The sequence below is a fragment of the Xenopus laevis genome, chromosome 2L, assembly GCF_017654675.1.
Source record: "Xenopus laevis strain J_2021 chromosome 2L, Xenopus_laevis_v10.1, whole genome shotgun sequence".
Lineage (NCBI taxonomy): Eukaryota > Metazoa > Chordata > Amphibia > Anura > Pipidae > Xenopus > Xenopus laevis.
The window spans coordinates 147,836,113-147,857,567 of record NC_054373.1 but is presented as its reverse complement, the minus strand read 5'-3'; the positions used below and the strand labels follow the sequence as shown (position 1 = coordinate 147,857,567).

General features: G+C 36.0%; 1 protein-coding gene across 4 annotated transcripts in view; it reads left to right on the top strand.

The window, feature by feature from the left end:
* Nucleotides 1–1,166: 1,166 nt before the first annotated feature.
* arhgap9.L (Rho GTPase activating protein 9 L homeolog) overlaps nucleotides 1,167–21,455 on the top strand; it is a 69,611-nt gene continuing 49,322 nt past the window's right edge. For 2 of the 4 annotated variants that reach the window (XM_041582536.1, XM_041582535.1), the window contains exons 1-3: nucleotides 1,167–1,321; nucleotides 9,954–10,266; nucleotides 13,154–13,389. In XM_041582536.1, coding sequence (XP_041438470.1) covers nucleotides 9,972–10,266; nucleotides 13,154–13,389 — 531 coding nt within the window. In that variant the 5' untranslated portion in view covers nucleotides 1,167–1,321; nucleotides 9,954–9,971. Of the gene's footprint in view, nucleotides 1,322–9,953; nucleotides 10,267–13,153; nucleotides 13,390–20,868; nucleotides 20,970–21,455 lie in introns of those variants that run through there. The other 2 variants (XM_018247460.2, XM_018247462.2) reach the window with 2 other exon arrangements.

Genomic DNA, 21,455 nt, shown 5'->3' with positions numbered 1-21,455 from the left:
ATTTTGCCTTAAAGGGATACTGTCATGGGAAAATCAGTTAATAGTGCTGCTCCAGCAGAATTCTGCACTGAAATCCATTTCTCAAAAGAGCAAACAGATTTTTTTTATTCAATTTTGAAATCTGACATGGGGCTAGACATATTGTAAATTTTCCAGCTGCCCCAAGTCATGTGACTTGTGCTCTGATAAACTCCAATCACTCTTTACTGCTGTACTGCAAGTTGGAGTGATATCACCCCCCTCCCTTTCCCCCCACCAGCAGTCAAATAAAAGAACAATGGGAAGGTAACCAGATAGCAGCTCCCTAACACCAGATAACAGCTGCCTGGTAGATCTAAGAACAACACTCAATAGTAAAAACCCATGTCCCACTGAGACACATTCAGTTACATTGAGAAGGAAACACAGCAGCCTGCCAGAAAGCATTTCTCTCCTAAAGTGCAGGCACAAGTCACATGACCTGGGGCAGCTGGGAAATTGACAAAATGTCTAGCCCCATGTCAGATTTCAAAATTGAATATAAAAAAATCTGTTTGCTCTTTTGAGAAATGGATTTCAGTGCAGAATTCTCCTGGAGCAGCACTATTAACTGATGCGTTTTGAAAAAAACTTGTTTTCCCATGACAGAATCCCTTTAAAGTATTTGCCTAATGCTTTTAAATTGCCTATCTGACTCCCTGTGATCGCCTATGAGGGGGCTGCCATATTTGTGCAGCAGGAGTCCGTTAGGGACAGTCAGGTTGGCAAAACAGTCAGGTTGGCAAAACAGTCAGGTTTAGGAACTTCAACTAACAATTACAAAAACATACCTCTCAGCATGACCTATAGGTAACTTTTAATGTGCATTCATATTTTAAAAAGTCGTTTTTTAGAGTCAGTATCACTTTAAACCAGTGCCTAGAAATCAATTCTGCAATATTTGTATTTTTGGTGGCTATAAATAATAATTATGTTAGACCTCAGTAGTAGACAGAAAGCTGATGGTGAACAGGTGATGACTTGTTCTACAGAGGACAGTGCATATGATATCTATAACAAATTTTAAGGGCCCAAGTAAACTGAGAATGTGGTTGAAAGCTAAAAGCACAAACAAGGAAAGAGACAGCAACATTAACAGGAAGTGGTGATGTAGGAGCCCTATCGGCTTCATACAGAGCGGGTGCTTTCCTTTTAGTGCCTGGTGGCAAGAGCTACAGTACAGCAAGAACAACGGAGAGGCCCTTAACAAATGTTTCTTTCGTGCTGTAGGTAACTGGAATCAGATATGAAAGGCATCCGTGGTGGGAAGGTTTAATATTACCACACTGCTCCATTGTATTTGGTAAGTAACAAACCTGTTGTAAATCACTAATAAAAAGCAAGGCGAAGGGGTAAGTCTCCATCAACTACACAGGGCATTGCGTTGCTTAATTTGCTTGTGGTACATTCAGCATTTGGCATGTGTTATAATTCTGTTTTACATTTTTTTGTATAATGGTGTGATCGTTCTAACCACTACAACAAAGAATACTCTTGCGTTACTATCCAGCATGCAGGGCCCAGGAAACAATTAGACCCACAACTGTGTCCTTGCTTTGAAAACTGTTATGCATCGCTGTATTTATATTGCTACACAGAGCGATTGCTAAGGGTTTTGTGTTGTCTGCCAGCAAAATCTTTATGATTGGCAATCTTCGTTTGTTATTTTTATGATGTGTAGATAATACAGTCTTTTATTTCTTTATAGTTAATTCCTTTAAACCATCAAAATATTTTTACTATGTGGACACCCATATTCTCATAACTGACACGTTTAGAAATCAATGTCCTTAAATTAAATGGAGAGAGACAGATATGTACTTTATAAAGATTTAAATTAAGCATTTATTGTTTAATATTCTCAATACCCCCAGTTATAATAAATATATAATGTATGCTTGTTGAACTAAGAACAATGCAGCATGACTATGTAGTTATAAATAATCATAAACAATATAGCATACACACACACAGACATATCTATCTATCTATCTATCTATCTATCTATCTATCTATCTATCTATCTATCTATCTATATAGATATAGATATAGATATGTACAGTATATATGCTTAAAGAACACAGAGCTCTCATGTGACTTAATTTATGTGCAAAACTTTAATGGTGTAAGTTGATGTTTATAAAGGTCCTCTGTGCAGGACTGAAACGTTGACTTACACCATTAAAGTTTTGCACATAAATTAAAGGGGTTGTTCACCTTCAAACAACTAGTTGTTATCAGATAGATCACCAGAAATAACGACTTTTTCCAATGACTTTCTATTTTCTATGTGTCACGGTTTTTCTAATATTGAAGTATAAAGTGTCATTTCTCTCCTTCTGAAGCAGCTCTGGGAGGGGGGGTCGCCGATCCTGTAAACTGTTCTAAATTGATACATTTAGTTGATACATTTCTTATCTTTGTCCCTGCTGAGCAGAATCTCTGGGTTTCATTACAGGCAGCTGTTAGAATTGATACAATTGTTGCTAATACTCCAGAGATGCTGCTGAGAAATGTATCAACTCAATGTTGCAAAATTGTAACAGTTCAGAATCTGCACCTGAATTACTGAGCTGTCAGACTCAAACACCAGAGACAGGAACATTCAACTTTAAACTTAGATTTTGGAAAAAACGTAAAAAATAAATAGTGGAAAGTAATTGGAAAAAGTCATTATTTCTAGGGAACAATCTAAAAACAACTAAATTGAAAAAAGTGTTTGGAAGGTGAACAACCCCTTTAAGTTCCATGAGTGCTCAGTGTTCTTTATGCTGATATTATTTTTTTGTGGCAGCACCTGGGCTTTTTTGCCTTTTTCTAGGGATGAGTGCACTGCTCTCCAGACTCTCTCTCTCTTTATATATATATATATACATATATATATAAAAAAAAAAATATATATATATATATATATATATATATATATATATATTGTATAGTTGAATTATGTAGAAAATGTTGTATGATATAGCTATAGAAGTAAGCTGCTGTATAATTATACTATAGTAGAATTTATACAGGTATGGGACCTGTTATCCTGAATGCTGGGGAACTGCTGTTTTTCGTAATATAAATCTTCATACCTTAAGTCTACTAGAAAATAATGTAAACATTAAATAGTACACGGTTCTATTTTATTAATACAGAGAAAAAGGGAATCACTTGCATTATTTGCTTAAAATGGAGTCTATGGGAGAGGGCCTTTTCGTAATTCGGAGCTTTCTGGATAATGGGTTATCATATGGGATATCATACCTGTACTACTATACTGTACTACTTTAGAGTGACAAAGGTGATGTAAGGTCAGTATATATATATATATATATATATATATATATATATATATATATATATATATATATATATATATACAGTATATATATTTATATATTGACTTCACTGAGCTGTACTACAGTATATTCTAAATGACAAGCACTCATTATTGGCCAGTAAATGGTAATAAAGATTGTTGTCCAATCAAATTGAAATCAATAAAATTTTTTGTGTAATTAATTTATATGAAGAAAGAGAAAGAATAAAAATTTTGTTCTCTGGAAAAGATTTTCATATTTAATAATGCTTTAAAAAGTCCCTTAATGACTCACCCAACAGATTTCAGGAACAAAGTAGGGGAACAGATGAACTTATAATTATTTCTGTGTGTCACCGTATGCCATTTCATTATTTTGTAAAGGAAGTATTGTGATGGATTGTCCCATGATGTGTTTTTTTTCTATGCTAATTTCAGTTTTTTTTTTTTAGTGTAATACACAGCTGCAAGTAGAATAAGTGCATACATACAGCTGAGAGCTTTAGGGGGTGATTTATCGGAGGTCGAGTTTGTGTGGGTTTTTATATCTCAAATGTTTTCCGATTTAATAAAAAAGTTGAATGGAAAAAACTCAGATCAGTGAATTCAGAATGAACAACCCAAAAATTCGACTTAATCGAGTTTTCAAGCGAAACCTACCAAAAAAACTTGAACATCATGAAGGCTACAAACATCTTCAAATGGTTCAAGGGACCTCTGCTGACTCCTACATGACCTCGACAGGTTTTAGTTTGAGTATTTTCGTATTCAAGCTATTTCCAGCTTCGGGGTATAATAAATCTCCAAAAAAAATTTTAACCCACAAATTCAAGTTTTGACTAAAACTTTCAGGGAAAAATCAACTTTACCTTTGATAAATAGGTGTGACAATGTACAATGCAGCAATCAGGCACAGAAATACCATTAATGCAAAAATGTGTACCTCCTAGAAAATTGTAACAAAGTGTAACAACTGTAGTCAAATAAAAATATTGGAATTAACCACCCTAAGTAAAATTGCTGCCTAACCTGCACTAACTATGCTCAACATGTAGCCGATACAACTAATGCAAAGAGTGATAGAGGGAGAATAACATTGAGGGGCAGATTTATCAAGGGTCGAATTTCGGAGTAATGGGAGTTTTTTTGAACTCCCATAACTTCGTAATTCAAATTAAAAAAGACCAACAGAAATTTATCAAAAAATCAAAGTTTTTTCCCCCTGGTGAATAGGTCCGTATTCGTTCGAATTCAAATTGTACAAATTGAAGTCCATATAGGTTGAAATCGACTCCATATAGGTTCCAGGAGGTCCCCCATAGGCTAAAACAGCAATTCGGCATGTTTTAGATGGCGAATGGTTTAAAGAGACAGTACATGATAAATTTTGATATTCTAATTTTTTTCAAATTCGAATCAAATTTGGACTATTCCCCACAAAAATTAGCTTGAAATTCGAATTTTTTAAATTCGAATTTTTACTTCGACTTTTGATAAATTTGCCCCTTAATGATCACTGTAAAATAAAGAATCAAGTAACTGATTTTTTTTAAGTAGGCAGAGACATAAGGCATCATTTACAAAGTGGAAGGCAGGGGGCAAAGTGCAAAAACCCAAAAGCACTCCACCATGTTTTTTGCACTATGCACCTAGACTTACAGATGAATTGTTGCATTTCTGTATTTCAAAGCACAGAGCATGCGGCTGAACCTTGAATACAGCTCCACTTGCATTTGGTAGTACAGCTATGGGATCCATTATCTGAGAACCCATTATCCAGAAAGCTCAGAATTACAGAAAGTCTCCTATAGACTAAATTATAATCAATTAATCCAAATTTTTAAAATGTATTCCTTTTTTCTCTGTAATAATAAAACAGAACTTTATACTTGATCCCAGCTAAGATATAATGAATCCTTATTGGAAGCAAAACCAGCCTATTGGGGTTAATTAACCCTCGATATTCGACTGGGAATTAAAATCCTTTGACTTCGAATATCGAAGTCGAAGGATTTTAGCGCAAATAGTTCGATCGTTCGATCGAAGGAATAATCCTTCGATCGAACGATTAAATCCTTCGAATCGAACGATTCGAAGGATTTTAATCCAACGATCGAAGGATTATCCTTCGACCAAAAAAACTTAGGCAAGCCTTTGGGGACCTTCCCCATAGGCTAACATTGAGCTTGGTAGGTTTTAGTTGGCGGACTAGGGGGTCGAAGTTTTTTCTTAAAGAGACAGTACTTAGACTATCGAATAGTCGAATAGTCGAACGATTTTTAGTTTGAATCCTTCGATTCGAAGTCGTAGTTGAAGTCGAAGGTCGAAGTAGCCCATTCGATGGTCGAAGTAGCCCAAAAAACACTTCGAAATTCGAAGTTTTTTTACTTCGAATCCTTCACTCGAAGTTAGTGAATCGGCCCCTTAATGTTTACATGATACTGTCATTGGAAAAACTTTTTTTTTAAAAAATGAATCAATTAATAGTGCTGCTCCAGCAGAATTCTGCACTGAAATCCATTTCTCAAAAGAGCAAACAGATTTTTTTTTATTCAATTTTGAAATCTGACATGGGGCTAGACATATTGTCAATTTCCCAGCTGCCCCAAGTCATGTGACTTGTGCTCTGATAAACTCCAATCACTCTTTACTGCTGTACTGCAAGTTAGAGTGATATCACCCCCTCCCCTTTTCCCGCCAGCAGCCAAACAAAAGAACAATGGGAAGGTAACCAGCTAGCAGCTCCCTAACAGAAGATAACAGCTGCCTGGTAGATCTAAGCAGCACTCAATAGTTAAAACCCATGTCCCACTAAGACACATTCAGTTACATTGAGAAGGAAAAACAGCAGCCTGCCAGAAAGCATTTCTCTCATGAAGTCACATGACTGGGGGCAGCTGGGAAATTGACAAAATGTCTAGCCCCATGTCAGATTTCAAAATTGCATATAAAAAAATCTGTTTGCTCTTTTGAGAAATGGATTTCAGTGCAGAATTCTGCTGGAGTAGCACTATTAACTGATGCATTTTGGAAAAAAAAACATGTTTTGCGATGACAGGATCCCTTTAAAGGGGTTGTTCACCTTTGAGTTAATTTTGGTTTGATGTAGAGAGTGATATTCTGAGACAAATTGCAATTGTTTTTCATTTTTTATTATTTGCAATTTCAGCAATCTGGTTGCTAGGGTTCAAATTACCCTAGCAACCATGCATCCATTTGAATAAAATACTGAGATTTGAATAGGAGAAGTCTAAATAAAAAGATGAGTAATAAAAAGCAATAATAAAATAATAAATATTAGCAATGGCAATATATTTGTAGCGTTACAGAGCACTTGTTTTTAGATGGGGTCAGTGACTCCCATTTGAAAGTTGGAAAGAGTCAGAAGAAAAATGCAAATAATTAAAAAATATAAAAAAGAAATAATGAATAATTGAACTGATCATTCTATAACATACTAAGGTGCAGATTTATCAAGGGTCAAATTCCGAAGTACAAAAAACTCTGAAATTCGACCATCGAATTAAAAAACTTCGAATTCGGAAATCGAATTCAAAGTTTTTTCAGCAAATTTGGCAGTCCTGCGATCAAATAAAAATCAAACGATTGAATTGATCATTCTATAACATACTAAGGTGCAGATTTATCAAGGGTCAAATTCCAAAGTACAAAAAACTCTGAAATTCGACCATCGAATTAAAAAACTTCGAATTCGAAAATCGAATTCAAAGTTTTTTCAGCAAATTTGGCAGTCCTGCGATCAAATAAAAATCAAACGTTTCTAAGGATTTCAGCGATCGATGGAAGGATTTTTATTCGATGTGTAAAGACTTAGAAAATGGTTGTAGCAGGTTTAATTTGGCGAAGTATTGAAGTCAAAGTTTTTTTAAAGAGACAGTACTTCGATTATCGAATGGTCGAATACTCGAAAGATTTTTACTTCGAATTGGAGTCGAAGTAAATTCGAAGTCGTAGTAACCTATTCGATGGTCCAAGTATCCAAAAAATTACTTCGAATTTATTTACTTCGAAAATTCCCTCTAATTCACTTCGACCCTTGATAAATCTGCCCCTAAAAGTTAACTTTAAGGTGAACCACCCCTTTAAGGTATGACGCTCCAAATTACAGAAAGATCCATTATCCAGAAAAACCCAGGTCCCGAGCATTCTAGATAACAGGTCCCATACCTGTAGTTATGAGGGACAGGGGAGACACATAGGTGTCCCCTTCTACCTCTTCATTCATTCATTCATTCATTCATATGTGCAAGTTAAAAGCAGCTATGATTGCTGCAGCTCTGATTTTTTTTATCTGTTTTTGGGGTCTTTAAAAATTATATCCAATTCCTTTTTGTTGGAAGAAAAAGCAGTAGAAAGAATAAAACACTAAATAAGGCATTCATGATAATTACACAAATTTAAATGGTAATGACTGACAAATGTGGACTTGGATTATGCACCTATTACTTTCCTAATCATTAATTTTGTTATTTATATAGGGAATAATGTACCTCTTGTTGTAAAATATAAGGATATTATAAGTAATTAAGGGGTTCATGACCTGTAAATTAAAGTGAGTCATGTAACACAAGTTACATAACTAAGTACTATTTATAAGGATATTATTTACAGGATATATTGGCTTATGATAGTGATATGATTATGATTGTCTTAAAGGAGAAGGAAAGCTACGGAGGCATTTTATTGCCAATAGATTAGCTGCAATAATGCAAGCTAGAATGCTATATTTATTCTGTAGAATGTTTTACCATACCTGAGTAAAAAGCTCTAGAAACTCTCTGTTTGTTTAGGATAGGAGCTGCAGTATTAACATGGTGTGACATCACTTCCTGCCTGAGTCTCTCCCTGCTCTGGGCTCAGATTACAGCAGAGAAGGGGGGGGGAGAGGAGCAAACTGAGCATGCTCTTGCCCAGGGCAATAGGTTTAAGCTGAAGGCAGGAAGTCTGATTCAGAAGCCCATGAGTACACAATAGAAGGAAAGAAATGCAGTGTTTCTTTTGACAGGGGACTCAGAGCAGTACTACTTTGGGGGTTTACTGGTATATTTACAGTAGATGGACCTTTCTGATAAGGCTTACTTAGTTTTAACCTTTCCTTCTCCTTTAAGATAGTGTTGGCCTTACAGTGAACATTGCTTGTGTCTCCTCATCATATGCACCTCCCTGATACGTAGTTCCCTATAAATTTATGTGAAATAAATAAATGCAGTACCGGTGAAATAAATAATGTTTCTCCTAAATAAACTTGGATGCCCCCAAAATCATTCCAATAGAACAGATCATCAGCACCCTTTTTACATTGCTAACAAAGTCCTTCCTGTTGAGCCATAAAAGGGCACTGTTTTTTCCCAACTTGAAAGGAATGAATGGTACTTTTCATGTGTTGATGGGAAGCCCCTACACACATTTGTGCATGTAGTTTTAATAAATATTCACATATTCACATATTGCGTTATACATAAAGTTCCTTGTGGGAAGGCCATCTGACATAGACTTCATTTTAATAAAGTAATTCATATTATTAAAATGATTTGCTTTTTCTTTATAATAATAAAACAGTACATTGTACTTGATCCCAACTTAGATACAATTACTCCTTTTCCCTTATCTGAAAAAACCCAGTTTCCAGAGCATTCTGGATAATAGGTCCCATACCTGTACATGCATCTGTTTACCACCGGAGAGCTGAAGATCTCAGTGGTAAGTAGTTGTAGACTAGTAGTAAAGTAAATAGTTTTACCTTAAGAAAACAGCTAGTAACTAAACATATTGCATTCTGAAATTAAGATAGCACTATACAAATCATAGCTAAAAATAATGCTGATTACAGTTATATATCTCTATATGAGCTACAGGAGAAACCCCATTTTACAGTTTTCAGGGGACCAGAAAAAAATCAGAGAAATGCATGTATTATAAATTGGTGGTACCACAAAAAAAAATGTTGCACAATGCAGGAGAACCTAATATCAGGGGATGTAAAATTAGGTTTTACTGTATATGAGCTTAAGTGTTTTTTTGTGTTATTTTTAGTGTTTCATTTAAATAGGCATATCATAAGCCACAAGGCATTGTGGGAAAAAATGCGATGTATTCTTCTATAGGGCCAACTGTAATTACAGGGCCCCGTGCAGCCTGCATTCACCACCGCTACCCTAATTTGTGCATCTCTGCAAAGTGATAAGACCTGCAGAAATTCAAGGAGAGAGAAGGGCAGTATGCAAAGTACAAAAATATGGTGGATTGCTCCCATTTTTTTCACACTGCCTTTCCATTTGTAAATAAGCCCAATAATCTTGCCAATGTATATTTAGTCCTGTAAAAGGCATTGTACTCATTCTTTTAAATGGGTATTTCACCTTTAAACTAATGTTTAATATGATGCAGACAGGCCTCAGGCTTGTAAATTTAAGAGCCATCTAGTTGTTAGGGATTAAAATGATCATAGCAACCAAGAAATAATTAGGACGTCACAATTTAATATTGTTATGATGATGATTATTGTTAAAGCTACTTTAAGCTTCTAATATTGTAAGCCTGAACAAATCTATCTGCATGCTGAGAAATGGTTCCACAAAGCCTCAAAATATTTACTCTTCCTCAGTTTATTAGGTTGCCTGAGATGTTCTCTGAATCTTGGAAGCTGGATGGCCGTAACTGGAAAAGATCTTCCATGCAAAAGAAACCCATCGTTCTCAGACTTCAAAGTAGCTACATGTTCAAGGCCCCTGGTGGCAGCACCGTTAGTTTGAACGAAGGGGATATTCTCCTAGTGCTGAAAAAGTCTGATAAAGATTGGTGGCAAGTTAAGAAAATTGACGATAGTGAAAAAACTAAACCTTTCCATGCACCCTCTTCATATATCAACCAATTGATCTTGGAGAAGAACATAGAGCACAGAAGCAAAGACAAGGAAGGTAAATACATATACAGTATCAGTAACGTGCACATTTTACACCATTGCAGTATCTAGGCCCATACATTTCTCCTAAGTTTTTCATTATCCTACATGTGCTTCAAACCATTGTCTGTCATCTTTTGTTTAAATGTTTACAGTTTTATATTCCTTATATTCCTTTGATCCCTCATGTAATTAGAAATCCAAGGACAGGAATTGGGTATACACTTGTCCTCTCTTCCCTTTGTATTTTAAAATCTACAACTAATATAGATATTGGTATAAAAAGTTTCAGTGTGTGTAGGTATGTGCACTAAGTTTCATTTCGAGAGGTTGAATTTAATGGTCTTTTTTTAACTGAACTTAACTATGTAACTATCATTAATGTGCATGCTTTTTTAAAATCTTTGGACACATGTGAAGTAAGATGTTGTAAAGTGCAAGCTAACAGTCGATTTTCACAAATATAGCCAAATTCACAAACTTTCGCAATTCTTTGCAGTTTGGAATAGAAAGACATATTGACCCATTTTGAAGTCATCAGTGGGGTCATCTTATTGTTATGCTACATTTATTAAAGTTTTGCAGTTTGGTAGTTTAGAGTAGAAATATATATTTACCCCTTTTCAATATGTTCCAAAATATAAGGTTTTCCTGGGTAAAGTAAACTGGGTATATCTACTTATGTTGCAATGTTCTGAAAATTAGTTATCCTACTGCTGTGGGTTTTTGATCTACAAAAGAAAGGAATCTCAATAAAACTATACCTATTTTGTATGGGAATAATTATGAAAATAATGAAAATAAGTAACAATAACATTAAAATTGTAAACAGAGCAATAGTTTTTATGTCTGGTGGGGTCAGTGAACTCCATTTGAAAGCTGCAAAGAGGCAGAAGAGCAAGGCAAATAATTAAATGTTTAACTTCAATATCTGATAGTCCTCATGTATTACTCAGTATAAATGATAAGGTAAGGTTTAACAACATAGACTGCTTATGGTAAAGTAAAGTATGTATTCATTGTACTTCTATTCAGAATAATTCTATAGAGCTGGCCAAACATGAAACTAATTTTGGGATGATTTTCAGTAAATGTGTATTGGAATGACCAGTGTGATACCATGAACGTTTGTTGTCATAAAGCTTGTTCTCTATATATGTATGGTCAGCTGGACTAAAAAAATGTACATGACAGTTTTCACTGTGGTTCACAAAAATCATTCAGAATGTAACGTGACCTCTCACTGTGATGTAACGCATATGTAGGACTGGACTGGCAATCTGTGGGTTCTGGCAAATGCCAGAGGGGCTGCTGTAAGGTGCCATAGAAAGTCAGTATTAAGTGGGCTGATTGGACCTCTGTGTACCTGAAATGCCAGGGCCTATTTTAATTCTCAGTCCTGACCTGAGCAAGTAGACATCCATACATGAATGCTTGAACCCAAACACACTTTATTGAAGGATAATTACTTGCAGGGAGACAGACTTAAGACCCGGGCTCTTGGCTGTTTAACTGTTCCAGGGGAACTCTACACACACCCTTCTCTGTCGTGTCCCTACTCTAAACTTACACCTCCATGCTCATGTCCCTGTCCCTGGTACACATTCGCCTTAATGGCTCTAACACCAGCTACTCACTCCTTTAGTTGAACAACAGGCTGTCCTTTCATGCTAGCCTCACTGGCTGTCACTTCTAAAGTTACCTCATACACCACTACTAACCTCTAGCTAGCTTGGATCAACCTCCCCATAGGTCTGGCCACAATGCTACTTCTTGATCTTCCTAGGCCAAAAGAGGAAGTGTCTCAGCTAGGCACTGTCTTATATAGGCTCACAGTTGGACTTAGCACCACCTGCTTGCTAAACCTGCATATTGCTTACTATGTTCATTAATAAAATAAATTCTTTCAGAGACCTGCATCTGCCCCAATTAGGGTTGCCACCTGCCCGGTTTTGACCCGGACAGCCTAGTTTTTTGAAGGGCTGCCTGGGTCAAAACTGCCTGTCAGGTTTTCCAAATTAGGAAAACAGGGCAGGGCTTCCTATAATTGACGCGACGACAGACCAATTGGCGATCACCGCTTCATAGCTCTGCCCCTGATGTCATGGCCCCGCCCCTGCAACATCACTGTCCTGCTCCGCCGTGTCACGACTCCGCCCCCTGTCCAGATTCCACAGGCCAAAAAGTTGGCAACCCTAGCTCCGAAGAATAAAACATTGTACTGTATGTGTTTGGCATTGCTGTAGTCACGAGAGAGTGCAGGAGAGCAAGTAGATGTCTACCCTACTGCTCACTAAACATCCCCTAATTTCAGCATCATTCAGATGTGTAGATTAGGAAGTGCCGGTGACTGCACCCTGCTCTTGCATTTCGGGTTGGGTTTTTTTTATCTAGCACAAGGTACAGAATGCAGCCAAACTGTGGACAGATGTGCTTTTTGAATAAATTCTAAAGTGAACACATAATTGACCAATATATTTTTTATTAATCATTATTTAGGGATACAGTGAATCCAGGATTCAGCCTTTTTCAGAGAATTCAGATTTGGCCAAATCCAAGGGCCTGGCTGAACCGAATCCTTAAAATCACATTACGTTAAACATCACACACACACAGAAAGAAGTAAGATAAAAAAAATTACCTGCTCCCTACACGCACAGTTATCTTTTTCACCTTTCCTGGCTCTAATTTGCTTATGTAAATTAGGGTTCAGATTCAGTTCGGTATTCAGCCACAAAGGATTCGGGATTCGGCTAAATCCCAAAATAGTAGATTTGGTGCATCCTTTTTATCAACTAAGCAAATCTTTTTTTTTTTACTCATTACTTGATATTTCATCAATTTTAACTAAAGAGTGGTGATTTTGATATTCAACAAATGTCTTTTTTTTTTAAACTTTGCAGGCATCAAACATTTTACTAGATCACAAGAGAACTTGCTATTTTTCAGTCCTATTTCTTCTACAATGGATGACCAGTCTTACCTTAAGTTTCACTCAGGCGAGTCTTTTACACCAACGATTCCTCCGTCTACCAAGCATAAGAAATCTGCCAGTTTCTCCCTTAGTTCCTCTTGGCATGGTCATTTTCCTAAAAGTGAGAAGGAGAAATCTCCATTTTACAAATGTGTATCTGAAAAGGTGAGTTTCATTATTAAAAGCACAAATTCATTGTCATTTTACAGTTCCTGTTTTCTATGATGTATTCTGTCCTCTCCAATATGTGGGGGATATATCCCCCTCTGCCCTTATCACTTTTCAGCCTTCATCATTGAGTAAGATATACGGACTCGTCTCCAATGCCACAAATAATACTTTCACATCTGGGGCCTTATTTATCAAAATCCCAATTTTTCTGCATAAAGCATACTAGAATCCACAATTTGACCTTATTTATTATTAAAAAAGCACAATTTAATCGGAAGGGGGAAAAATCAATAAAATCGTGTGAAAATGCGAATCATACATTTTTTTCTGATTTTTTTCCCCAAATCACTTGATTTTTTCAGGTTTTTTTTTTGTCGAAAAGCCTGAATTTTTTTGAATTTTTGCCTGAAAAGTCAGAAATAGTCAGATTTTCTGGCCAATGCCATCGCAGACCAAAGAAACGTCAAAATAGGATAGTGACCTCTCCCATTGACATTGGATTCTGACTTTTTCCATCCTCAGGGTATACGGTAATAAATCATTAGGACCCTGGTGTATGGAGGTCACTCATATTAATTCACAAGTTCTCTCAGTTAACTAAAAGCAAGTACAATTGAGGAAAATATTACTGTTAGTATTTTTTTTTTATGAAAAAAAAAATTCATTAATTTGTAATGAATGGGTTTCATACTGAATGTTATGTAAAGGCTCGAATTATTAAAGAATGTTATTCAGTACTAAGAAATTACCCTACACTACACTTGTTAAAAGGGCATTTAGATTAGAGCTAACCCCGTCATTTTTTTTTCCCATTCATTTTGCATTTAACAAGATGAGAAGCCACAAAATTTCCAGGTGGATGGAATTTAACATTATACCTTTCTATATTGTCCCTATGATTATTGCCTGTGACTGCTGTAAATTGGATTATGTTAATGGATAATATATAGTGAATAAAGTACCCCCACTTGTAAAATATAAGGATATTATTACCGAGGAGTTTCATGACCATATAAAAACACGAGGCCGAAGGCCGAGTGTTTTTATACAGGTCATGGAACTCCGAGGTAACTTCGAATATCCTCATATTTTACAACTGGGGGTACTTTATTTATTATAATACACAAATTTTAGTGAGTCATGTGACAGAAATGACATCACTACTCACCGTTTATAACTGATGACATCACTACTCACCGTTTATAAGGATATAATTTACAGGATATTCATGGCTTTTGTGTATTATAAATATTATAAAATGTACTAATAGCTGGGTAATTAAATGAACACACACCTTGGCTCTTGTTATTAAATACTCTCAAGGAAGACACTGCTTTCCTGCAAGTCTAACTCTATACGTGAAAAGGGTCTTTCGCCTAAAATAGTTGTATTCCAGAGCACATTATTTCTAAAAAGTACCTTTACAAAAAGTGATGACATTTTGGCATCATAATATGAGTCATTTTCAAAGCAATTATAAAAATCAATAATTTTCGCCATGACAGAACACTCATTGACCCTGATGTATTTTGCGCTATGTCACCACGAGACAAATGGGGCAGATTTGCTCATCACTACTTGCAAACTGTTATTTATCTATATTTGTATTGAGTAACATTGGTAAATTTGTTTATGAAGGCAGACAGGCATAAGAGGATCTCAATTCTGATGCAATTCTTTTGTTGGAAAGAGAATGTTTTTGATTGACCTGCTTGTTTCCCACATACAGTACCTATGCTGAAAGCAGTGATAGGTTAATAGGGGCATTTTGATTGATGTTCTTTTTTTCCTGGTTACAGCAAGCAATCACATTGTGCTTACAGTAAGGGCTTATTTTTTTTATTTAGTAGATGTTATTCAGTTATTAGGTCTCTATAATGGAAAATAGAATTGAAATGCTTTGTCTATTTACGCCCCTACTTATCCCACTAAAGCACATTTATAAAGCCTGATCACAGCAATGGATGGTACATATGGAGAACTTTGCTCTGCCCTTTACACCTTATATTCAATCAATCACTAAATCATGCCACTTCCAGCAATATTTACAAAACATTATCATTTATCAATCAGTTTTTTTGGACTTTGCACACTTTCTTAAAGAAAACGACCTCTCTTGTGTCTCATACCCAAGCACAGGTCCCTCTGTATCTCTTGTATTGGTTGTATTTTTGTACAGCGTTGTAAAACTGTTAGGGCTTTATAAATACATGGTACATTTTCTATAGAATGGTTATAAATTAAGACTATTTGCAATGGAGGTTTGTTAGTTGATGTAGTTGACAGTTCCCCTTTCAGATTTCTGGAAAAATAATGAGTGGTTGTCTCCTTAACTCACTTCTAATCAGAGCGGTATTGGTGGTGGTGGCAGGGCATGTCCTACACTAAGATGCTAAGAATCTGAATGTCTAATCTTATCTTCTAATCCACTTTGTTTTCTAAATAATTCTTTAACAAAGTTAATGTGCTTTATGATTCATCATAGTAAACATGGTTCTTTGATGTAAAGCAATAGCAATTTATATAAAGGATACTATTATGATCACAACTGGAGACCCTGACATCCAAGTCCCACAATTAGATGTAGACAGTACTAAAAGTTACAGGTATAACATATAGACTAATGGTGTAAATAAGAAATAGCTGAAGGAAATTGGTCTTGGCTGAGGTCCAATAGAGTCTAGGCATTCAGTATATCTTCTGTTACTTGCTTTAAATTCTGCCTCCTACTTGGTAACAACGGATGATATACCAGCATGAATTACTTTAACCCAATATTGAGACTTAAATGGACTTATTTAGCAACAAACAATTCACAATTTGTCAGAGTATTTTTTTCCATAGTTCCTGGAAGACTTGCTCTATGAGGAAATTAGGAATACTACTGACATATTTATGAAGACCCTTAGATTTGGGGCAACCAACTCTTCTCTCATTACCTCCTCACATGCTCGCAATCAAGACTTTGCAAGGGCTGCACCCCTCCTCTGGAACACTCTCCCACGGTCTGTCCGACTTTCTCCCAACCTTTCTGCTTTCAAGAATTCTCTGAAAACGCACTTTTTTCGAGAAGCCTACCCTCACTCTGCTTAACTACCAAACTCAACACCATATACAGTACCACATTTCTCACCCACTTAATTAGATCTTGCCCACTCCCACACCTTGTGTATTACTCCCTTCCCTTTAGACTGTATGCCTATGCTTGGGGCCTTCCTCACCTTTTTGTACCTGTTTTGATTGTGATGTTTGTTACTCCATATGTTCTATGTATGTAATTCATGTGATGTAGTTGTATAATCACATTTACTTTACAGTGCTACGCAATATGTTGGCGCTATATAAATACATGTTAATAATAATAATAATAATAACTATGGCTATCCAGTGTCCAAATGGGTTTATGTAATACAACAAAATTTCACAGGAAAGGCAAGCACTTCACCACTTCTTGCTATGCAAATAATCCTTTATTATAGCCAGTTTTACCACTCCAAGTACAGAACAATGTTTCCCCGAAATGTTGTTCTGTACTTGGAGTGGATAAATCTCCCTAAAGGGTGAAGTGACTAAAGCTATCGAAATTTCGCCAGCGTGACGTCATTTCGTAACGGGCGCAGGCGTCACTTCGCTAGTGAAGGAGATAGACGCTAGCGTTGCTTCACACTCTAATGCCAGGTGAATTTTCGCTCTGGTGAACTGACTCCGCAAATTCACTAAGATGTGGATTTTACTGAACGTTACCTCTTGCGCCAGACTTGCTTTCGCCAGCTCAGACCAGGCGAAGTGCAATGGAGTATTAGGACTTCCTCAATTATTTTTGAAAAATGTTCCAAGTTCCAAAAAATGCTGTCGTCTTTTCCTTTTTTCTGAGTGATAGCCTGCAAAAGACCGTAAACTTTTTTAACATTTCCTAACATATGGCACACAAACTATACACTGGGCTCATGTGTATGGCAATATAACAACTGTATTTTATTATATTAAGGTTCCCTGGTACAATGTAATGTATTTGCTGCAACATATACGTCCATTCAACTTTCACTTCCCGCCATATGCAAATTAGCCAACGATAGCGCAACTTCGCTTTGCTTGCCGAAGTAACGCTAATGTAACTTCACCAGTGTTCAGCACCCTGGACGCAACTTTGCATTTTAGGGAATTAGCATTGTCCTTGCGAATTTACGCCTGGCGAAGTGGGCGAAGCAGTCACTAGCGAATTTGCACTGCTTAGGGAATTTGCCCCTTGATCTGTTACTCTTTCTCTGAATTAATAACATTCACACCAATCATATTTATAGCATGTTTCAACCAGAATTGTATCTATAGCACCAATGAGTATGTTCCTCCAGGTCTAGTAACATATAGCAACACCTGAATTCTGCTGCTGTATTTGCTCTTGCAGGATGGAAAGTGGCACCGGCTGCCTGCACCTTCTGATGCTCTAATTATATAATAAAAAAGGAAGCTCGCAGAGCAGGAACTATCAAAACTACAAATGCCTTGGTGCCTTGTGCATGTCTGTACTTCTCCTTCTCTACTATATCAATTCAGCCCCCCCCAGGGTAGGGGAACACTGGCAGCTTTAGATAACGTCTAAAATACTGAGGGTGGACATTATAACCTATATTACGCAAGGCTTCTTTTGGGGTTTGTGCCCGTCTTCTTCTATATATTTTTGGACTTTCTTAATTTATTTGTCACTGCCTTTGTTTAATATATGTATAATATTTTTGTCTGAATATAGTTGGGTATAAAGTAGTGATTATTATTATTATATTAGAGGATTGCTGATACAATACTCAGAACCTATACCGTTTTAATGTATGGTATGGGATCCGTTATCCAGAAACCCGTTATACAAACAGCTCAGAATTATGGAATGGCCATCCAAAAACTACACAAACTCAAAAACTATGAATAAGATTTATTATTCATAGTTTTATTATAAGATAAAATATTATAGATTATGTCATAAGATTTATTAAAAAAACTGAATAAAACAAGTATGAACTGAAAATTGCTTTGAACGATTAGCCAAAAAATACGAATACATCTCAAAAGTTTGAATTCTTCGGACAATACTAAGCGAAACCCCCCCGGAAACCTCTAACAGTCCGAATTGATTGAAATCGGTCCAATAGGATTAAAGCAGCTCCCATTGACGTCTATAGGACCTGAACAAATTTTACTTGGGGAAGTTTTGCATTAGACGTTTTTGTGGTTTTTACACTTAATAAATCTAAAATTTTAAGAGCTTTTTTAAAAAAAATTAGAAAACCACAAATTTTTAGAGATTGGTGGAAAAAAAATCGAAATATAAATGTTAGTAAATGGGCCCCCTTAATGTATGGAGAGTAAAATTATGGAAGGCTCCTTTAATCGGAAAACCCCAGGTTCTAAGCATTCTTGATAATAGGTCCCATTCCTTTATAAGCTTTTATTTAGTTCATTAGAAATAATGTAGTTCATAAAGTATCTTTACTCAGGATACTGAGAAACTGTGAGAATTATTTTTTAGTATGATGTAGAGAGCGATATTTTGAGACAATATGCATTTGGTTTTCATTTCATTATTTGTGGTTGATGAGTTATTTAGCTTTTTATTCAGCAGCTCCGCAGTTTGCAGTTTCTGCAGTTTGGTTGCTAGGGTCCAAACTACCCCAGCAATCATGCACTGATTTGAACAAGAGACTAGAATATAAATAGGAGAGGCCTGACTAGAAAAACGAGTAACCAAAAATAGTATTATCAATAAATTTGTAGCCTTACAGAGCATTTGTTTTTAAATGGGGTCAGTCACCCCCATTTGAAAGCTGGAAAGATTCAGAAGAATAAGGTAAATATTTATAAACCTTTCAAAAATAAATAATGAAGACCAATTGAAAAGTTTCTTAGAATTGCCCATTCTATACCATTCTACAAGTTAACTTAAAGGTGAACCACCCCTTTAACCCAGCACTGTACTGAGAATGCCAAACTACAAACCATTTAGACTTTTTGTTTTACACTTTGGTAATACATCAAAATATTTGTATGAAAGTGGGTGGAAATTGCAGGTGTGACTTGGTATTGCCTTGCATGCTATGTAAAATAAAAGAGAGCTATGGGCAGATTTAACAAAGGTCGAAGTGAAAATTCGAATTAAAAAAATTAGAATTTTGAGCTAATTTATTGTACTTCGACTAGGAAATAGTCCAAATTCCATTCGAATTTGAAAAAAATTAGAATTTCGAAATTCATCATGTACGGTCTCTTTAAAAATTTGATTTTGACCATTCGCCATCTAAATGATGAATTGCTGTTTTAGCCTATGGGGGACCTCCTAGAACCTTTTGGTGGACTTTGAAAAATCAAAGCTTTTTTGGGGGGAATGCGCTAAAATGCGCTATTACTTCGATTCGTACGTTTCAAATTCGATCGAAAACGGACCTATTCGATCAAAAACTGACCTATTTGGCCAAAAAAACCCTGTGATTTAATTTCGGATTGGTCTTTTTGAATTCGAATTTCGACGGTTTTAAATTCAACCCTTGATAAATCTGCCCCCTAGTGTTTAACCCAACAATACCAATTTTTTTGCCCATGAAAACTTATTCCATAATATTGCCCCATACAATTTGAAAGTGGAATATTGTGCAAATAGTGATTTATGCATGGAACCATCAAACACAGATATGCTGGTATACTGGGAAAAATCTTACCTGATACCAGAAAAATGTTTTGCTCTGCATTCTGCTTATAAACAGTATGGGGCACATTTACTATTGGTCGAATATCGAGGGTTAATTAACCCTTGATATTCGACCCTTAAAGTAAAATCCTTCGACTTCGAATATCGAAGTCGAAGGATTTACCGCAAATACTTCGGTCGAAGGAAAAATCATTCGATGGAACGATTAAATCCTTTGAATCGAACGATTCGAAGGATTTTAATCCATCGATCGAAGGATTTCCCTTTGATCAAAAAAAGCTTAGGAACCTTATGGGGAAGGTCCCCATAGGCTAACATTGATGCTCGGTAGGTTTAAAGTGACGAAGTAGGTAGTTGAAGTTTTTTTTAAAGAGACAGTACTTTGACTATCGAATGGGCAAATAGTCAAAAATTTTTTGGTTTGAATCGTTCGATTCGAAGTCAAAGTCGTAGTCGAAGGTCGAAGTAGCCTATTCAATGGTCGAAGTACCCAAAAAACAACCTTCGAAATTCTAAGTTTTTTTCATTCACTCGAGCTTAGTAAATGTGCCCCTATATGTTGTTTACTTAACATGGCATAACCATGTTCTATCTGAGCACAGGTGTGATAAACATATTTAGGGTACAAGTAGCTTTACTCACATTTCCTAGCACTATACACATAATATACAATAATTACAGTAGGATGTGGCTTTAAAAACATTTTCTTGCAAAAGGCCAGGTTCCTCTTTTTTTGTGTGGAAACAGGATATAGAAAAGCAGTGATAGGCAAGTGGTAGAAAGGGGATTGTGTGTGGAGTATAGGCTGTTGAAAGACACAATGGAGTTTATAATGTCCTAATCCTCAGGAGTATCGCTGCTGTTTGATTGGACTTCTCAGGTAAAATCAGAGTCTTTTAACCTTACATTTAGTAGTGTCTCCAGTATTTCTTAGAATGTTATGCCTCTCAGTGCAATACATTTGACAAAAAGGGAACCACTAAAAGATTCTTTACTAATATATCTAGGAATACAATTCCTCAATACTATATGAAAACTGTATTCCTTTACTGTCTCTAAGCATACCCATTCTCTGCTGCTGCATAATCTAGTGGGTCCTATTTTATTGATGGGGGTTCTTCAGATTCTGGATAACAACATTATGCTTATGGAGAATGCTGGGATATTTAGATAGATATATATATATATTTATATCTCTGTATAGAGCCAGAGTTTCTAAAGCCCTTTCCATATAGAACTGCATTTTGTATGTGCATTAAAACTGGAAGAACTACAGTTAATTGAGACTAGAAGATTGCATTTGTATTTCTATTTTCACAAACATATGCTTTATTATAGAGTTAGGTATGTGCCGGAATTGTGTTTA